Raw genomic sequence first — 16,804 nt, 5'->3', positions numbered from 1 at the left:
ACTAAGCCTATGATTATAAAGTAAATTTAAAGTATGTTATTGAAAAAATTAAAGGAAAAAGAAAAGGAGGGGAAAAGGAGGGAGGAAGGGAAGTATAGTTGTTTTAGAACTGTATCCGTGAAATACACAAAACCCGTTCTCCTTGTTAACAGAAATTTTTAAAAATTAAAGGCTTGTTAGTCAGAGTGGGGGGGGGGCAATCCACCCCTTCAGTTCAGTCCCCAAATGGGAGCAACAGCCAGGGCTGGTTCAGGGTGAAGCCAGGAGCCAGGAGCCCCATCTGCATCTCCCACCTGGGAGGGAGGGAGGCACCATGCACTCGGGCCACCTTCTGTTGCAGACTGGCAGGGAGCTGGATTGGAAGGGGAACAGCCAGGATTCCAACTGGCACTGATAGGGCATGTCAGCAGCCCCCTGCACAACACCAGGTCCGCTCCTGGGTTTCCTGCTAGCATTTTTTCACCCAAGGTACCATCAGATGGCCACCGGCTACAACTACAAAGACGACGACGCATGTAGGGGACCACAACAGACGTCCTTATTCCCAAAGGCTACTAATCCAACCTAAACTATTTTTAGGGACTTTTCCTTCTAGTTTCTCAGGGCAAAGTAACCCCGGCAACCTGCCTATCTGTAAGCAGAAATCCCACACATGATGCAAGTCAGTTATAATCCAGACGTGGCTTCTGGGCAGAGAGTGACCAATTTTTATCATGGCCACTCTCCCCCAGACTAACCAGAAGAAAGTCCATCTGGAGGCAGCGAGGGACTGGACGGGACTCGGTACTTGCAGAGCACACCGGTGCTGGCGCAGCTGTTCTGGAAGGCAGAGACTCCAGGCTTCCCACAGCCATAGCCCAACAAACCACACCCCTACCGGTTCAAGGCGAGCAGCCGGTGATTTACTGCCTTCCGTTAGTCTGAAAATCAAGGGAGACGATGAGGACACAGACTAGCGGCTGGCACCCACGACAGACACAATCATTAGTCCCAGTATTTCAAGAACACAGAGGAAGCTTAGCACCGGGTGGGAGGCAGTGTGGAGGAGACAACCAAGTGTGAAGACACCAAAACCCACAAATTCACTGACAAACAAAATGAAAACACCCAAACTGTAAAAAGGCAAATGAATCTTTTATTTTTATCAAGAATACATTGAGTCAAAACCACAGATTTAAATGACACAAATTCTCAATATAATTTTAGAAGTCATATAAGCAAGTCGATTTAAGAGAACAGTATTTAACAAAACATGAAACTCAAAAGCTTCTGGAATGTATATTCATAATCCCTTAAAATAAACAGTTCTTCAGGAAGAAAATACCCCATAGACGAAAACCAGGGCTGAACTAACCTAGCCTTACATGCTGGTGACCTACCACACAGCCCACCCCACCTTACACACCGGTGACCTACCATACATGCCGGTGACCTACCACACAGCCCACCCCACCTTACACGCCGGTGACCTACCACACATGCTGGTGACCTACCATACAGCCCACCCCACCTTACATGCTGGTGACCTACCACACAGCCCACCCCACCTTATACGCTGGTGACCTACCACACAGCCCACCCCACCTTACACGCCGGTGACCTACCACACAGCCCACCCCACCCCACCTTACACGCCGGTGACCTACCACACAGCCCACGTTCCTGTGGGCCTCAGTTTTCTGACCTATAAAAGGTCATTGTGCACTACAACTTCCCTTTGTAAAATGTGACACATTTCAGAGTGGACCCCGGCCCCCGGCTGCACAGCAAGGGCAGAGGGGCGCGCAGCTGGGCTGCGTGGGCCGGGATTGCTGTAATCGTGGGCATCCGTGCTGAGCTGCCTTGCCTGCAGAGCAGTTGGCCGCAGCGCTGCCCCGCAGGGCTGCTGGGAGAGTTAAGTGAGGTAACACAGGCAGAGCACTCGGCACGGCGGCTGGGAAGTGAGCGCGGCACAGAGTAAGTCATCGACTAGAGTCACAGGACACAACACTGACTGTCTTCACTTTCCCTCAGCTTTAAATACTTCAGGAAGCATTCTGAATAGCACAATAATAAACAGGACCGGAGAACCGTAAAGCTGGAGACTGAAAAAACAAAAACAAAAAACTAAAACTTTGAAACGCAGCACAATACCGCCCCCAAGTGGCCACGACATTAAAATTTTTAGTTTGTGCCTCTTAAGAGGAAAAATGATTTCAGATAAAAGTATAACATTTTATGAATTCAAGAAATATAAAAAATAAATTACTGTATGAGGAGTACTCCAGCAGCCAGACGTCACCATCCTCCCAGGACTCTGAGCAGTATCACACCAGCCTGTCCCTGTCAATCAGCCAGGATCGTGACAGCTACTGGTACTGGTATTCTTCCTCCCTTTCTTCCTCATCTTGTTTGTAACACACACACACACACACACACACACACGGATTCATCTGAACTGAGCGGATCGGCTCCCATGTGAAAAATCAACACAGGATTGTCTACTTTTCTTTTTGGAAACACACCCTAACTTCTTTTGATCTCATAGTGGACTGACCTAAAATTAAATTAATTAAAAGTTTCAATTAAAATAATATAAAGATATTATTAGATTACTTCACTGTGAAAGAGTTTCTTATCCTAGAAGTAAAAACTCTGTAAATTTAGTGAACTCATGGATCCATACATATATCAAAAAACAACAACAACAAAAAAAAAAACCTTCAGCCCCTCACCCCTCCCTTTTCACTTTAATATCCCCAGCAACACAAAGCTGAGTATGTTGGAAACATCTGCCGTCAACATCAGGTGTGAAAAAGAGACCCAGAGAGGTTATCAGAGGACAGGAAAACGCAGCCTCGCAGAAAGAACCCAACTATGTCTCATTAAGTCCACCAGTTCCACTGTTATTAAAAGTTAATGACTGGGCTGGCGCTATGGCTCACTAGGCTAATCCTCCACCTTGCGGCGCCGGCACACCGGGTTCTAGTCCCGGTCAGGGTGCCGGATTCTGTCCCGGTTGCCCCTCTTCCAGGCCAGCTCTCTGCTGTGGCCCGGGAGTGCAGTGGAGGATGGCCCAGGTGCTTGGGCCCTGCACCCCATGGGAGACCAGGAGAAGTACCTGGCTCCTGCCATCGGATCAGCGCGGTGTGCCGGCCGCAGTGCGCTGGCCGCGGCGGCCATTGGAGGGTGAACCAACAGCAAAGGAAGACATTTCTCTCTGTCTCTCTCTCTCACTGTCCACTCTGCCTGTCAAAAATAAAAATAAAAAAAGTTAATGACTGAAGGTTATTTATTTTCATTAAGTAAACAGCAACAACTTTGAAATCATATCACACTATGAATACAACATATATTTATATGTAAATAGATGTACAGCCATTAAACACTACAGCAAATAAGAATTTCTCACACTGGGTCCTACAAAGGGTTGGGATGCTTCTCCTGAGGAAGCACGGTGTACTTCCAAACACCTGCCACGGGGATTAGCATATCTGCCTGGGATACTTGCCTCACTCTGTTCCAACAGCTGCATTCAGAAGAGATTTACAATACGTGTGGTATTTCTGAATGTTGTAAATAAATGACAGTGGGTGACTGCTCTATAAAATAAGCTGGGCCCATGCCAGATACCAACTAGAGTCAGAACAAACACTGTTCTCATAAACACCAAAGGACAAAACACCAAAGTGCTTACCTTACCGATTCGACCCGGGAACTGCTCGTTCCCACGCCAAATGCTGTTCTGCAAGCCCAGGGCTCCTAAGTTCTAGCTAAGCCTTCATTAGAAGAAACACGTTCGTATTTACACCCCACGTCTTGTTTCACGTTCTTATGAAATACTCATTGCTCCAAAGGTAATAAACGCTTTCTAACTTACTAAACATGAGTTTCTTTGTATGAATATGGATTTGCTTTTTAAAAGTGGGTCCACAATAATAGTCCACCATTTAGGGGATGTAAAACAAAACAAAACAAAACAAAACATGGTGGACCCTTTCTCCCCGTTCTTTAGACAATTATAAAGAAGAGATTGTCAAGCCAAGTCAAGGTTAAGTTCATACTAGAAAAACATTGAGCTATTTGTTTATTAGAAACAAATTACATTAAGCTATTTCTCTTAAGGTATTTTATGACAAATACATTCCAGAAATAACCCTAAGAGGAAATGAAGGCCAGAAAGCTAAAATAATCTCTTCTCAAAATGACATGCTGCATTTGAACTCAGGATATGCAAATCATTTAGTGCCTCATCAGACGCAGTTTTTACGGTGGGTGAGCACTGAGGGGAGAGACAAACATGAAGAAACACACAGTGCAAGGAAAACAGAAACGCTACCTACAGATAATGCTCTCTAAAACGTTACACACATCGGAACGAGTTCAAGGTGACCGAATACAGAATCTAAACAGTTCACCCATTTGATCTTTCCATGGCATTCTTTGAAATAATGCAACCCACAGAATCCAGAGAACCAGAGCGCACTGAGCAGACTCTCTAGCCGGGAAATGCATTTATCTTTTTCAGTCAACAAAGCCAATCAAGTCTAATTTTTTAAAAATTCACGACAAAAATATCTACTTGCCAACTCTTGAAAAGTTCCAGACACGACAGTAACTCAGAATGTTTCTAAAAGCCAGAACCGAAAGGACCACCTGGCTGCTGCCTCGAGTGCACTGATGTCACAAGGGTGAGCGTGTGGTGTGTGTGCAACCAACGAAGACAAATGACTGCTGTGTCGCGTGTACGTGGCTCTTACGTCACCACTATCTATCACATCTTGGAAAACTCACCAGCCACACAGCTATTTCCCAACTGCCTAAGAACATAGAATGAAAATATTTATTATCCACTTGCAAGTATTGAGAAGCATCCCTGATTTAAAACAATAGTGAAAAAATGAATAGCACCTTTTAAATTCATGGACTAGCTTTATGAAGGATTGAGCTTGCTTGCCTGCGAATATGGATTTCCTCTAAAATCTCATAGAACAGCAGGACTCAAGACTCGAAAAGGAACTGGAACAGTCATCCCCTTGAACAGCAGTGTTTTCCACACACGCACTGGAACGGTTAATTCATTTTTGCCAGACGAGATCACAGCCAAAGCTTTTTCCTCTGAGAAATTTTACCAAACACAAAAAATTCCTTGCATGAATTGTATCAGACAGGAAAATTGTTTTATCTGAAAATTTTTTTCAAGTTTGACTTTCTAAATTTAGATCTCCATTATAATAAATTCATGATGAAAGCCCAATTTCTCCGAGTACGCATTCTCATCAAATTAAAAAGCGTAAGTCAGGGTGAGACACACTTGTCCCACAATCACTGCTAGGACTAGTGACTGAGCCTGCTTTCTCACGGCTAAGAAGGCTCTGCATGTACTATTCAAGACTACACTTGCAGTTTTCACCGGCACACAACTTCATATTTACAAATGCAAAATACCTGCCACACCCACTCATCATCCAACAGCCAGAGAAAGCATAATCCAATGTTGGGGGGAGGGTGGTTTGTTCAGTTGTCATGTTTTTAAAAGCTGTGAACTGGAGCCGGCACTGCCCATATGAGCGCTGGTTTGAGCTCCGGCTGTTCCACTTCTGCTCCAGCTCTCCGCTGTGGCCTGGGAGAGCAGCGGAAGATGGCCCGAGTACATGGGCCCCTGCACCTGCGACGGAGACCCGGCAGAAGCTCCTGGCTCCTGGCTTCGGATTCGCGCAGCTCCAGCCGTGCAGCCATCTGGGGAGTGAACCAGTGGATGGAAGACCTCTCTCTCTCTCTCTCTCTCTCTCTCTCTCTCTCTGCCTCTCTGTAACTCTGCCTTTCAAGTAAATAAACACATCTTAAAAAAAAAAAAAGCTGAGAACATAAAACTAGGTTAAAAGATGAGTTTTACAGTTCCAAGTTTATGTATCAGGGTGACATGCTGAAAATAATGTTTTACTGAAACTGAATGACTACTCAATGAATGCACTAGGAACACTGGACACAGAAGCCAAAAACTAACAAAAAAGCAGTCCTACTATAGAACTTGGTCCCTCATTTACAAAGCACGAGCAAATGATTGCTCAACTCCCCTTCAATTCCAACACCTTTTAAGATAATGGTATAAAATACCAGTTACCTTTAGCTTTAAAATACACGACCTCAGAAGTCACTTTTTTAAAGTTCTCATAAAGTTGTCTTTAGCAATGTCACTAAGACTATTATCTCCTAAAGTCTTCCGAGGTCTATCCTAACATGTCCTTTGGTAACTGCAGCAGACTCCGAAGTGTTCCACAGAAAGGTTATCTACCCAGACCTTGCGATTGCCACCTCATCTGGAAAGTCTCTGTAGGTACAGTTATCGTCTCCGCGTTAGGTCACCCGGAGCAGGGTGAGCCCCACACCCAAGGACACTGCCCTCGCAAAGAAGACAGAGAGGAAGGCTGCGAGAAAGGACAGTGGAAGAGACGGCAGTGATGCGTCAATCAGCCAAGACCACCACCAGAAGCTAGGAGAACTTCCAGGAGGATCCGGCCGTGACGACACTCCGAGGTCACACTTCTGGCCTTCAGAACTGGGAAGTACTCTCAAGTCAGCACGCGCTGGTGGGTGGTCGTTCCAGCCGCCCCAGGAAACTAACACAGCACTGTGTTGCGGAAAGCAGACCCTTCCCAAAGGGGTGGCAGTCAACGCTAACTATCTTTGGCCACCAGATTTCATATCAGGAGTCAGGGGAGGGGTCCCACCACTCTCAAATTGTAAGCACAAACCAACAATCTGATTCCTAATATATATAAAGGTACTTCAAAAAGTCAACAAAAAATTTATTTTGGGGCAAAAAAACTAAAAACCATGCAGAGCTTTTTCCTATGAGCATTTTCCACAAACTTCTTAAAAAACTCTCCGATGAGCCTCTAACTCACCCTTTCCTATCTCCACAGTCTATTCTGACTTAGGATCAAGAATATATGTATTGAGACACTAAATAATTTTCAATCAAGAATATAACCTGATCATACATAGTATTTTTCACTCTGCTAAATCTTTCAGAAGAAATAAATTAGTTATTTGCACGCTATCAATGTCCTCAACTTTCTTAAACTTGTATATAAATTTTCCAAGCACTTTGGCCTGCAATATGAGAGAGAGAGATCATGAGAGAATTGCAAACAATTTTATTTTTCCATTATTCAGGCTTCACTTTGAGGCAGGCTTGCATTTTCTCATTACTTAACTTCCCTGGTCCACTGTGCATTTTAAGCCGCATGTGAAAACCCTTTGTCTCTTGACCAGATTCACACAGAACGGCCGTAATTCTGACACAAACTGAACTCATTACATCCAAGAGAGTGAGGGCTCCTCCGAGTGGGGCCATACGACGACACAGGATTCCAGTTCACACTTGGACGAAACATAAATGTGCTTCTTCATGATAAACTTGTCCAAGATGAAGCTAAAAACTAAAGCTGGCCCTCTGAACTGGGCACTGCTGGGTACCAAAAATACTACAAACATTATCTGACTTTAGTTTCAAAGCAGCATGAGTGATCTCAGCTCCGCCGACCCCTAAGTCAGACAAAAAATCCTGATGGGACCTCCCGACTGCGCCTGGAAGCAGCCTCCCGGCTTCCACGTGTCAGCTGTGCGCCGTGTTCAAGTCCGCTTGCTGCCAAGGCCCCCTGGCGTCACCACATGAATCTCTGCACGTCCGGGCTGTTGGGCCACTGGAAAGTCTTGTTCAGAAAGAGGTGAAAGGTGAGGAAGTTCACCAGGACGTAGCCGCCCAGCTCGCAGGCCAGCCGGGACGTGGGCGGCAGCGGCAGGTGCAGCCTGTACATGACGTAGGGCAGGATGAAGTAACGGAACTCCAGCAGCTTCTGCGGCACCGTGACGGCCGCCACGCACGCGAAGAACGCGCAGTTCCAGAACACGGACCTGGCCTTGAGCGAGTCGGCCACGCTCCAGGCGGCGAACAGGTAGACGGGCACCAGCAGGTACTTGACGGCCGCGTGCCTCTGGAAGACCCGCTTCCACACGTAGAACGTGTAGTGCCTGTTGTCGGCCAGCAGGTACTTGTGCGCGTAGGTGAACCTCCACACCAGGAACACGGAGAGCAGGGCGAGCGCGCAGAACGCCAGCCGGCGCCGCCACGCCAGGCCCAGGAAGGCCCGCGCCCGGCCCGGCGACAGCAGGTGCGGCCAGGCGAAGGCCAGCGTGAAGCAGAAGAAGTAGAAGAGCTGCGGGACGTGCAGGCAGGCCTCGTGGCTGCTGCGGTCGCCGACCACCACGCCGCCGTTCACGGCCACGAACACGCAGAAGGCGCCGCCGAGCAGCGCGTAGGGCCAGGTGAGCCGCAGCAGCGCGCCCAGCGCCTTGGCGGCCAGCACCTGCGCGCCCACGAAGCGCAGCAGCCGGCGCAGCTCCGGGCAGGGCCCGCGCGCCGCCGGCCGCTCCTCGCGCTTCTTCTGCAGCTCGGCCTTCCAGGCCTCGGCCAGCCGCTGCGCCAGCACGCTGCCCGCGCAGAAGGCGGCCCAGGCGATGTTGGTCTGGCGGAACATGAAGCCGCAGAAGCCGAGCAGCGCCGACGTCTTGTGGTGGCCGTACAGGCACATCAGGTAGGCGAACAGCGTGAAGAACAGAGAGCCCGCCTCCGTGTAGTACAGGAAGTTAAAGAAGTAGAGCGTGGGGAACACGGCCAGCGTGACGGTGGACAGGATCCTCTGCACGCTTGAGGCGGCCTTGGGGGGAGAGGGAAACACGGTTAGAATCGCTGCCGAGCCTCGGCCGCCGGCACGTATGCAAACCACGCACTGCTAATTTCATGTCTGGCCTCGCCGAGGGCGCACCGTATATTCGGGAGGAAACACTGCCCGGCGCTTTTCAGTGACACCCAGCGGGTTCCAAGCCGCTAGGAGAATGCGCGTGTGCGCCGCGACATCCTGAACCATCCAGTAAAGCGCAGAGGCGTCACTGAGCGCGAGACGGCGGGCTGCTTGGGGGGCACACGGAGCCAGCCCCGCCAGGAGCGCCAGTCCTGCGGGCGGGGCCCGACCCCACCACCTCCTGGAAAGCCGCGCCCGCCGGGGCCCGACCCCACCACCTCCTGGAAAGCCGGCACTGCGCCCGCCGGGGCCCGACCCCACCACCTCCTGGAAAGCCGGCACTGCGCCCGCCGGGGCCCGACCCCACCACCTCCTGGAAAGCCGGCACTGCGCCCGCCGGGGCCCGACTCCACCACCTCCTGGAAAGCCGGCACTGCGCCCGCCGGGGCCCAAACCCACCACCTCCTGGAAAGCCGGCACTGCGCCCGCCGGGGCCCGACTCCACCACCTCCTGGAAAGCCGGCACTGCGCCCGCCGGGGCCCGAACCCACCACCTCCTGGAAAGCGGGCACTGCGCCCGCCGGGGCCCGAACACCCACCACCTCCTGGAAAGCCGGCACTGCGCCCGCCGGGGCCCGACCCCACCACCTCCTGGAAAGCCGGCACTGCGCCCGCCGGGGCCCGACTCCACCACCTCCTGGAAAGCCGGCACTGCGCCCGCCGGGGCCCAAACCCACCACCTCCTGGAAAGCCGGCACTGCGCCCGCCGGGGCCCGACTCCACCACCTCCTGGAAAGCCGGCACTGCGCCCGCCGGGGCCCGAACCCACCACCTCCTGGAAAGCCCACACTGCGCCCACCGGGGCCCGAACACCCACCACCTCCTGGAAAGCCGGCACTGCGCCCGCCGGGGCCCGAACACCCACCACCTCCTGGAAAGCCCACACTGCGCCCGCCGGGGCCCGACCCCACCACCTCCTGGAAAGCCGGCACTGCGCCCACCGGGGCCCGAACACCCACCACCTCCTGGAAAGCCCACACTGCGCCCGCCGGGGCCCGAACACCCACCACCTCCTGGAAAGCGGGCACTGCGCCCGCCGGGGCCCGACTCCACCACCTCCTGGAAAGCCGGCACTGCGCCCGCCGGGGCCCAAACCCACCACCTCCTGGAAAGCGGGCACTGCGCCCGCCGGGGCCCGACCCCACCACCTCCTGGAAAGCCCACACTGCGCCCGCCGGGGCCCGAACACCCACCACCTCCTGGAAAGCCGGCACTGCGCCCGCCGGGGCCCGAACACCCACCACCTCCTGGAAAGCCGGCACTGCGCCCGCCGGGGCCCAAACCCACCACCTCCTGGAAAGCCGGCACTGCGCCCACCGGGGCCCGAACACCCACCACCTCCTGGAAAGCCCACACTGCGCCCGCCGGGGCCCGAACACCCACCACCTCCTGGAAAGCGGGCACTGCGCCCGCCGGGGCCCGACCCCACCACCTCCTGGAAAGCCGGCACTGCGCCCGCCGGGGCCCCACCCCACCACCTCCTGGAAAGCCGGCACTGCGCCCGCCGGGGCCCGACCCCACCACCTCCTGGAAAGCGGGCACTGCGCCCGCCGGGGCCCGACCCCACCACCTCCTGGAAAGCCGGCAATGCGCCCGCCGCACACCGCGGACCCCTGGCGCCAGGAGCCTGCAGGCCCTTCCTTCCCCGCGGGCAGCGGGCTGTCTGGAAAAGGCCTCCTTTAGGGCGTCCTGGCAGGCGGCTCCAGCTCCGAAGGTGTGCTGTGTTCTAAGTTTTTATTTAATGAATGCATTTTTTCAGATACAGATTTAGGAATACAATGGTTCCTTCACCCATACCCTCCCCCCACTCCTACCCCACCTCCCTCCCCCTCTCCCATCTCCTTCTTCATTCTGCTTCATTTTTAGTTTGACTTTATATACAGAGGACCAACTACGTGTTAAGCACAGATTTCAACAGTTTGCTCACTCTCTCTCTCACACACACACACACACACACCATACAGAATACAGTTTGAGAACAAGATTTGCAGTCGATTCTCATAGTACAACTCATTAGGACACAGGTCCTACATGGGGAGCAAGTGCACAGTGACTCCTGTTGTTCATTTAACAATTAACACTTTGTTTATGACATCAGTGATCACCCAAGGTTCTTTCCATGGGCTGCCAATGCTATGGAAGCCTTCTGTGACCGGAGACTCCATCGGTATTTGGACACAGCCATAAGCAAAGTGGGTGTTCCCTCCTCCCTTCAGAGAGGAGTACGTCCTTCTTTGATGGCCCTCTGAAAGTGTTCTCATCTCCTTAAATTGTATCCTCCACTTACTCTGAATCAGCCAATCACAGCACGTCATTCCCGTGAGCAAAGTCAGGGTCTCTCCGTCACCCACCGAAGTTCAGTCCTCTCCACCACACGTGAACACACCCAGGACTTCCGCCCTTGCTCCCCAGCCACACACCGCTGTCCTCTGAGGTCCTGCAGTTCCAAGCCTGCTGCTCAGTGCCCACCCTACAGCCCGATCTGATCAGCCAGAGACAGCTCTGGTGCCATCTTCCCTGGGACCCCTCGGCCCGCCCTCCCACTCAGGCTGCTCCAACGCCCCTGTGCTCCTGGTCTTTTACGCCTACCTCCCTCTCATGGTCACCACTACTGAAGCCATCTCATCACTTGGTAATGATTACACTGAATAGTACATCAGGTACTATTTTAAACGCCTTCCATTTATTAAGCGGCTTTCCTCTTCCTAGCTGTTCCAGGAGGTGGATTCTATTTCTATTCCTATTTAATACTTGAAGACAGACAATCACTAAGAGTTTAAACCTGCCCACAACTAGGAAGAAGCAGGGCAGAATTTAAACCCAGGCCATATACTTCTAGCACCTCCCCTAAGGAAAAAAAAAAAAAAGATCGATTCATTTCAAAGAGTTGTAGAGAGAGAGGGAGAGAAAGAGATTGCAAGATCATCCATCTGCTGGTTCACTCCCCCAGATGGCTGCAAGAGCTGGGGCTGCGCCAGGCCACATCCAGGAGCCTGGAACCTCACCCATGTCTCCCACATGGGGGAGGAGGGGGCAGGGCCCCAAACACTCTGGCCATCTTCTACTACTTTCCCAGGCACATTAACAGGGAGCTGGATCAGAAGTGGAGCAGCTGGGACTCAAAACAGCACCCTTATGGGATGCCAGATTGGTAGGTGATAGCTTAACGTGCTGTGCCACAATGCTGGCCCCAGGCTTGCACTCTTAAATCCCAGCAAAATTCCTCAGATCGGTTATATTTCTCTCTCTCTCTTTTTAACATTTAATTATTTATTTGAAAGGCAGAGTTACAGAGAAGGCGGGGGGGGGGGGGGAGAAGGTCTTCCATCCACTGGTTCACACCCTAGGTGGCCACAGCGGCCGGAGCTGGGCCGATCCAAAGTGAGCAGCCAAGAGCTTCCTCCAGGTCTCCCACATGGGTGCAGAGGCCCAAGGACTTGGGCCATCTTCTACTGCTTTCCCAGGCCATAGCAGAGAGCTGGATCAAAAGTGGAGCAGCTGGGACTCGAACTGGCACCCATATGGGATGCCGGCACTGCAGGCAGTGGCTTTACCTGCTACGCCATAATGGCAGCCCCAGTTCCATCATTAATGAAGACATGAGTTCCACCAGGAAAAGAGGCTGTCTCACGTGGAAGATGCTGAGTAAGCAGGTGAAATAAGATAATGGTAAAGATATGTTTTCGACCAATCTCATACAGCTCACTCACCGTAACTGTGGGCCTGACTGAACATAAAGCCACAATGAGTTGTCCTGAAACATACCTTGTGTCTAGGTTGCACCTTGCGGAAGAGCAAATACAGTAAATAGAAGTTGCCGACACTGAAGAGAAGGTTGACAAATCTCAGCATCCCAATGGAGCACACGACGTGTTCCGACCACCCGAAGATCCAAGTGGCGGGCTTGACCACGCCGACCGACACCAGGTATAAGCCGGGCAGCGTGGTAATCATGGGATCCCACTGGAAAATGAAAAGTTAGACACTGAACCAAAGCAGGAGGGGGCCTCACAGCACAGACGCCAACTAATCAAGTCTCCCCTGACCAGGAGTGGGAAGACGCGACTCGACCTCAGGGTTAAAGTCCTCAGCAGACCACACGTCTTGGGTGTCTTTTCCTTATTCTGCCCCAACCTTGACCCTGTTTTGTACAGTATCGGTAATCAACAGGCAACAACTTAAACTCTGTTCCTATTTTTCAATGTCTGCTCTTGGGACGGAGTCCGAGTTGTGAAAGGCATGGAAACAAGGCTTGGCACCCTGATGGGCTTAGGGAGTTTGGTTCAAAGCTGCTGAGCGGAGGCAACACGCACTGAGCCAGGAGCTGTGCTGAAGCCCCCTATTTTCCCTGGCAGCACCCCCTGGAGTGGCTACGCGTGGGACGGAGAAACCCCAAACTGGGAAACATGCCAAGGTCACGCAGCCAGCAGCCGACAGCGCTGAGATTCAGACGCAGGTCCTTCTCTCTGCATTTCCAACCAGCACCCTGCACTCACTGGGTCACCGACGGACGAGGAACGAAATGTTCATTTCTGTACCCGACTAGAGGGGTGTGTGGTCAAATACACATTCAGACACGAGGCGCCGTGGCTGGCTGCGGTTTACTGGGCCACCAGGGGTTCCCCCTAACGCCCGGGGACGGAACCAGCGCGCTGTCACTCCACGATGCTCAAAACACCCCAGACAGAGCGCGGTGACGGACAGATGAGCTAAACCACGCCATTTCCTAGGACCCGACCGGGGCGGGGGGCAGACCGGGGCAGGGCCCCTCAGCCGCTGGGGGCGCCGGGCGCGCAGTCCTGCGCGCGTCTCCACCCCCGTCACTGTCACTGCTCCCTCGACCCGCATCTGCACCCCAGATCGCGCACAGGCGCGTCACCCCGCGCCCCTCCGCTCCGCGGCGCGGACGCCAACGGCGCGCCGCCGGGCCCAGGGCGGGGACGCACCTGCGAGAGGGAGAAGCGGCCCTCGCAGTAGCGCTGCGCCTGCGGCAGGTGGAAGATCTCGTCCATGTAGGGCTCCCGCAGAGCCCGGCTGAAGGCGGAGAAGAGCAGGCAGGACACTAAAAAGGTACAGCTCAAAGCAGCCGAGAAGTAGTAGCCCTCCAGCTGCGCCATCCCTGCGCCCATAGCCCCTGCGCAGGAGCCCACTGCCAGAAGAAATAAAATCTCAGCCTCCAAACCCGGGCTCGAAATGGGCGCGCAAGGCGGGACTGGCCGGACGGGGCTAAGCAGCGCCGGAAGGCAGAGGATGCCGGGAGCGCGCGGGCCCGGAAGGGCCGGGTCCCTGTTTCCGGAGTGAAGACTTTCAGTAACGGACCGGACTGTCGCCCTGTCAATCGCATGGCCCGCGGCGCACGGAGTGGTCGGAGCCCCTGGCAGGGGCGGGTCTCGGGATCCGCCCGCGCGGGATTCGCGCGGCTTCCGTTCGCTGTCGGCTGTCGGCTCCCGTCGCTCACCGGAAGGTGGCAGACGTGCTCCGCGTTTCTAATCCCCCAGTTCCGGTCTCCTCCTGCAGGGAGCCGAGTAACTCGAAGCCTTCGGTACCGCCGGGACGGTAGCTTCCTGGCTTCTGGAGCGTTGGTTGTGGGAGCCCATTGAGCCTGGACCTTGACCTGGCTCCTGCCATCGGATCCGCGCGGTGCGCTGGCCGCGGCGGCCATTGGAGGGTGAACCAACAGCAAAAGGAAGACCTTTCTCTCTCTCTCTCTCTGTCCACTCTGCCTGTCAAAAAAAAAAAAAAAAAAAAACAAACCACTTAAGGGGGGAGCGGATTCTGAGGTTCAAAGATCTCTGTTTGGAAAGGTGGATTTTCTCCCAGAGGCGCTCTCAGCGCGCGCAGACGGCCAGACCTCAGTGTCTGGGAGTTGGGAAACCCTTCAGTTTAGGATTCGGGGTGTTTCAGGCAAATCCGGCTGTTAGCGTCCTGTTGTGTGCACAGGCCGTGGAGACGTCGCAGGATGCCTGTACCCCGAGGCTGGGACTTGGGGGCAGGAGGTGAGGGGCGTCATTTAAAGCATGCAGAGGGTACATCACGTCTCGTGACTTTGCCTGGAGCGTGGCTGGCGATGATCTGTATCGGAATGGGCTGAGGTCAGCTCACTCAGGCAGCCTTCGGTGGACTACACAAAGGAGTGGGGATTTGTCTCTCCCTTAAAGCTCCTTCTGCCTTTCTCGACGAGGGACCGTGCTTAAATTGAATTCAGTGCCCCCCTAGTCTTCTCTGCCCGTTCCTGGGTAGGAGCAGCAGGTGGATGAGGGGCTACGTGAGAACGTCTCAATCACACCTGGATCCTAATGGGACTCATAGGGAGCTGTGTTTTCCTCATCCTCTCCCATTTGATTATTGGGATCCACTCCCGGTGATTCAGGTGCCAAGAGACCGACATGATCAGTAAGCAACTGGCCCAGAGCCAGCCACCTGCCGATCACTCACTCTCCCTCAAAGGAGTGCGCGTTGTGGAGGGAGCTGGACAGGGCTAGACATGTATGTGATACGCTGCTTTCCCTGATACCTGCCACCAACAGCTCTGTTAAACATCTCATCCCATATGCACTCCAGTCACCCCTCTAAGTTAGCCTCCTGTGAAAAGCAGTACTTCCAGAGATTTAAGGAAGTTACACTGTGTTAATTTTATCTTCAAAAACCAGACCATCATCAACATTCAGCTGATACTCTGCTTTTAGGATTCCAACCCTACTTTCCACAGGTGTTTGTTTTGTGTGAGAGCGTGATCACTAGGTTGGACAATCCCATCATCACTGACCATCAACTGAATTCTTCATTTCATGCTGTCTCGTGGAGGAAAATGGGTTGGAGCAGTGTTTGGAAAACAAGTCAAGTCGCCAGTGGGGATCCTTGCATCCCATGCAGGAGTGCCTGAGCTGGAGTCCTGGCTCTGTTCTCAGTTCTGCCTTCCCGCCAGCGCACTCCCAGGGAGGCAGCAAAAACTGAGTCCTTGCCATCCACTTGGAAGGGCTGGATTGAATTCTGGCTATTGGATTTAGCCAGGCTCAGCCCTAGCATTTGTGGACATTTGTTGTGGGAACCAGCCATTGGAAGTACTCTTCTTCCCCCGCCCGTGCCCCATGTGTGTGTATACTCTCTTAAATAAAATATATATATACTTAAGTACACATTCTTTAAATGGGAACTTTCTATGGTGGTTCTGAGGATGGGTTGTGTGAGCATGAAATAAAACTTAGCTGGTTAAAGTCATTACGTTTGTACATTCCTTACAGCCACAGAACCTAGTACATGGTGACCAATTCAGATTTTCCTAGTTTGTTGAGCTCACTTGACACCGCATACTCTTTAACTGTGTGAAACCCACTCCTGAACGCTGGATCTCTGTGAAGGTCTTTGCTATGTTAGCAAAGGAATCTGGATTTCTGTGGTCTTTGCTGTGACAACGGAGGAATCTGTACAAGGACTTGTCACTCTGCACTGTCAGTCCCAGCAGGAATCTGCTTCCGATTGGCCCCTTTCACCTGTGGCTGTGCCTTCATTCTGGTCATTGTAAGAATTTCCTTGTTTCTAGGTGACAATTAGTTCCAGCTACAGCAGAAGTACCAGGCTATCCTGGGCCAAAATCATAGATGGCAGCCTCCAAAATGCAAAGTCCAGACTTGAGGTAATCTTACTGTATCAATAAGAAAGATTAAAATTAATTAACATCAATTTAAAAGAAAGCACACAAAGTTTTGGTGTAGAAGCATTAGCGAGTGTTTAAGCTCTTTTCTGAAAATGTCTTGAATCTGCAGTATGGGGACAAATAGTTCTGTCTTGCTGGAGACTCCAGTTTGAGCCCTGAAAATCACAGGCCAGGGAAATCATTTGTCTCAGACAAACAGGGATGTTTGATTATCTAGAAACTCATGGCAAACAACCCAAAGCAGAACCTTCTCATTTTCTCTTATAACAATGGTTCTTGAAGATGGGTCCCCGGACAAGCCATA

At 52.5% G+C, this 16,804-nt stretch overlaps 1 protein-coding gene across 2 annotated transcripts; it reads right to left on the bottom strand.

The window, feature by feature from the left end:
- Positions 1 to 1,115: 1,115 nt before the first annotated feature.
- LOC100338055 (dol-P-Glc:Glc(2)Man(9)GlcNAc(2)-PP-Dol alpha-1,2-glucosyltransferase) lies at positions 1,116 to 16,058 on the bottom strand. 2 transcript variants are annotated; one of them, XM_002712677.6, is made up of 4 exons: positions 13,793 to 16,058; positions 12,612 to 12,809; positions 1,643 to 8,702; positions 1,116 to 1,563 (listed from the first exon to the last, which is right to left on the bottom strand). In XM_002712677.6, exons 1-3 carry the CDS (start codon positions 13,973 to 13,975, stop codon positions 7,650 to 7,652), a joined length of 1,434 nt encoding a protein of 477 aa, XP_002712723.3. In that variant the 5' UTR covers positions 13,976 to 16,058; the 3' UTR covers positions 1,116 to 1,563; positions 1,643 to 7,649. The 2 variants fall into 2 exon arrangements, with proteins under 2 accessions (XP_002712723.3, XP_089160122.1); XM_089303996.1 differs by having other exon boundaries at positions 1,116 to 1,469.
- Between the last annotated feature and the right edge of the window lie 746 nt (positions 16,059 to 16,804).

Source organism: Oryctolagus cuniculus, chromosome 9 (assembly GCF_051225735.1).
Source record: "Oryctolagus cuniculus isolate XC-2025 breed Fujian yellow rabbit chromosome 9, ASM5122573v1, whole genome shotgun sequence".
NCBI lineage: Eukaryota > Metazoa > Chordata > Mammalia > Lagomorpha > Leporidae > Oryctolagus > Oryctolagus cuniculus.
Note: the sequence above shows the minus strand (reverse complement) of the source record. Positions and strands in the feature narration are given on the sequence as shown.

What these genes read in the sequence shown, in the direction of transcription:
- LOC100338055 (XM_002712677.6), bottom strand. Translation starts at nt 13,975, where the DNA reads ATGGGCGCAGGGATGGCGCAGCTGGAGGGCTACTACTTCTCGGCTGCT. An exon ending in GCCGCTTCTCCCTCTCGCAG is followed by an intron (nt 12,810 to 13,792) that starts GTGCGTCCCCGC and finishes TTCATTTTCCAG; the next exon opens with TGGGATCCCATGATTACCAC. An exon ending in AGGTGCAACCTAGACACAAG is followed by an intron (nt 8,703 to 12,611) that starts GTATGTTTCAGG and finishes TCTCCCCCCAAG; the next exon opens with GCCGCCTCAAGCGTGCAGAG.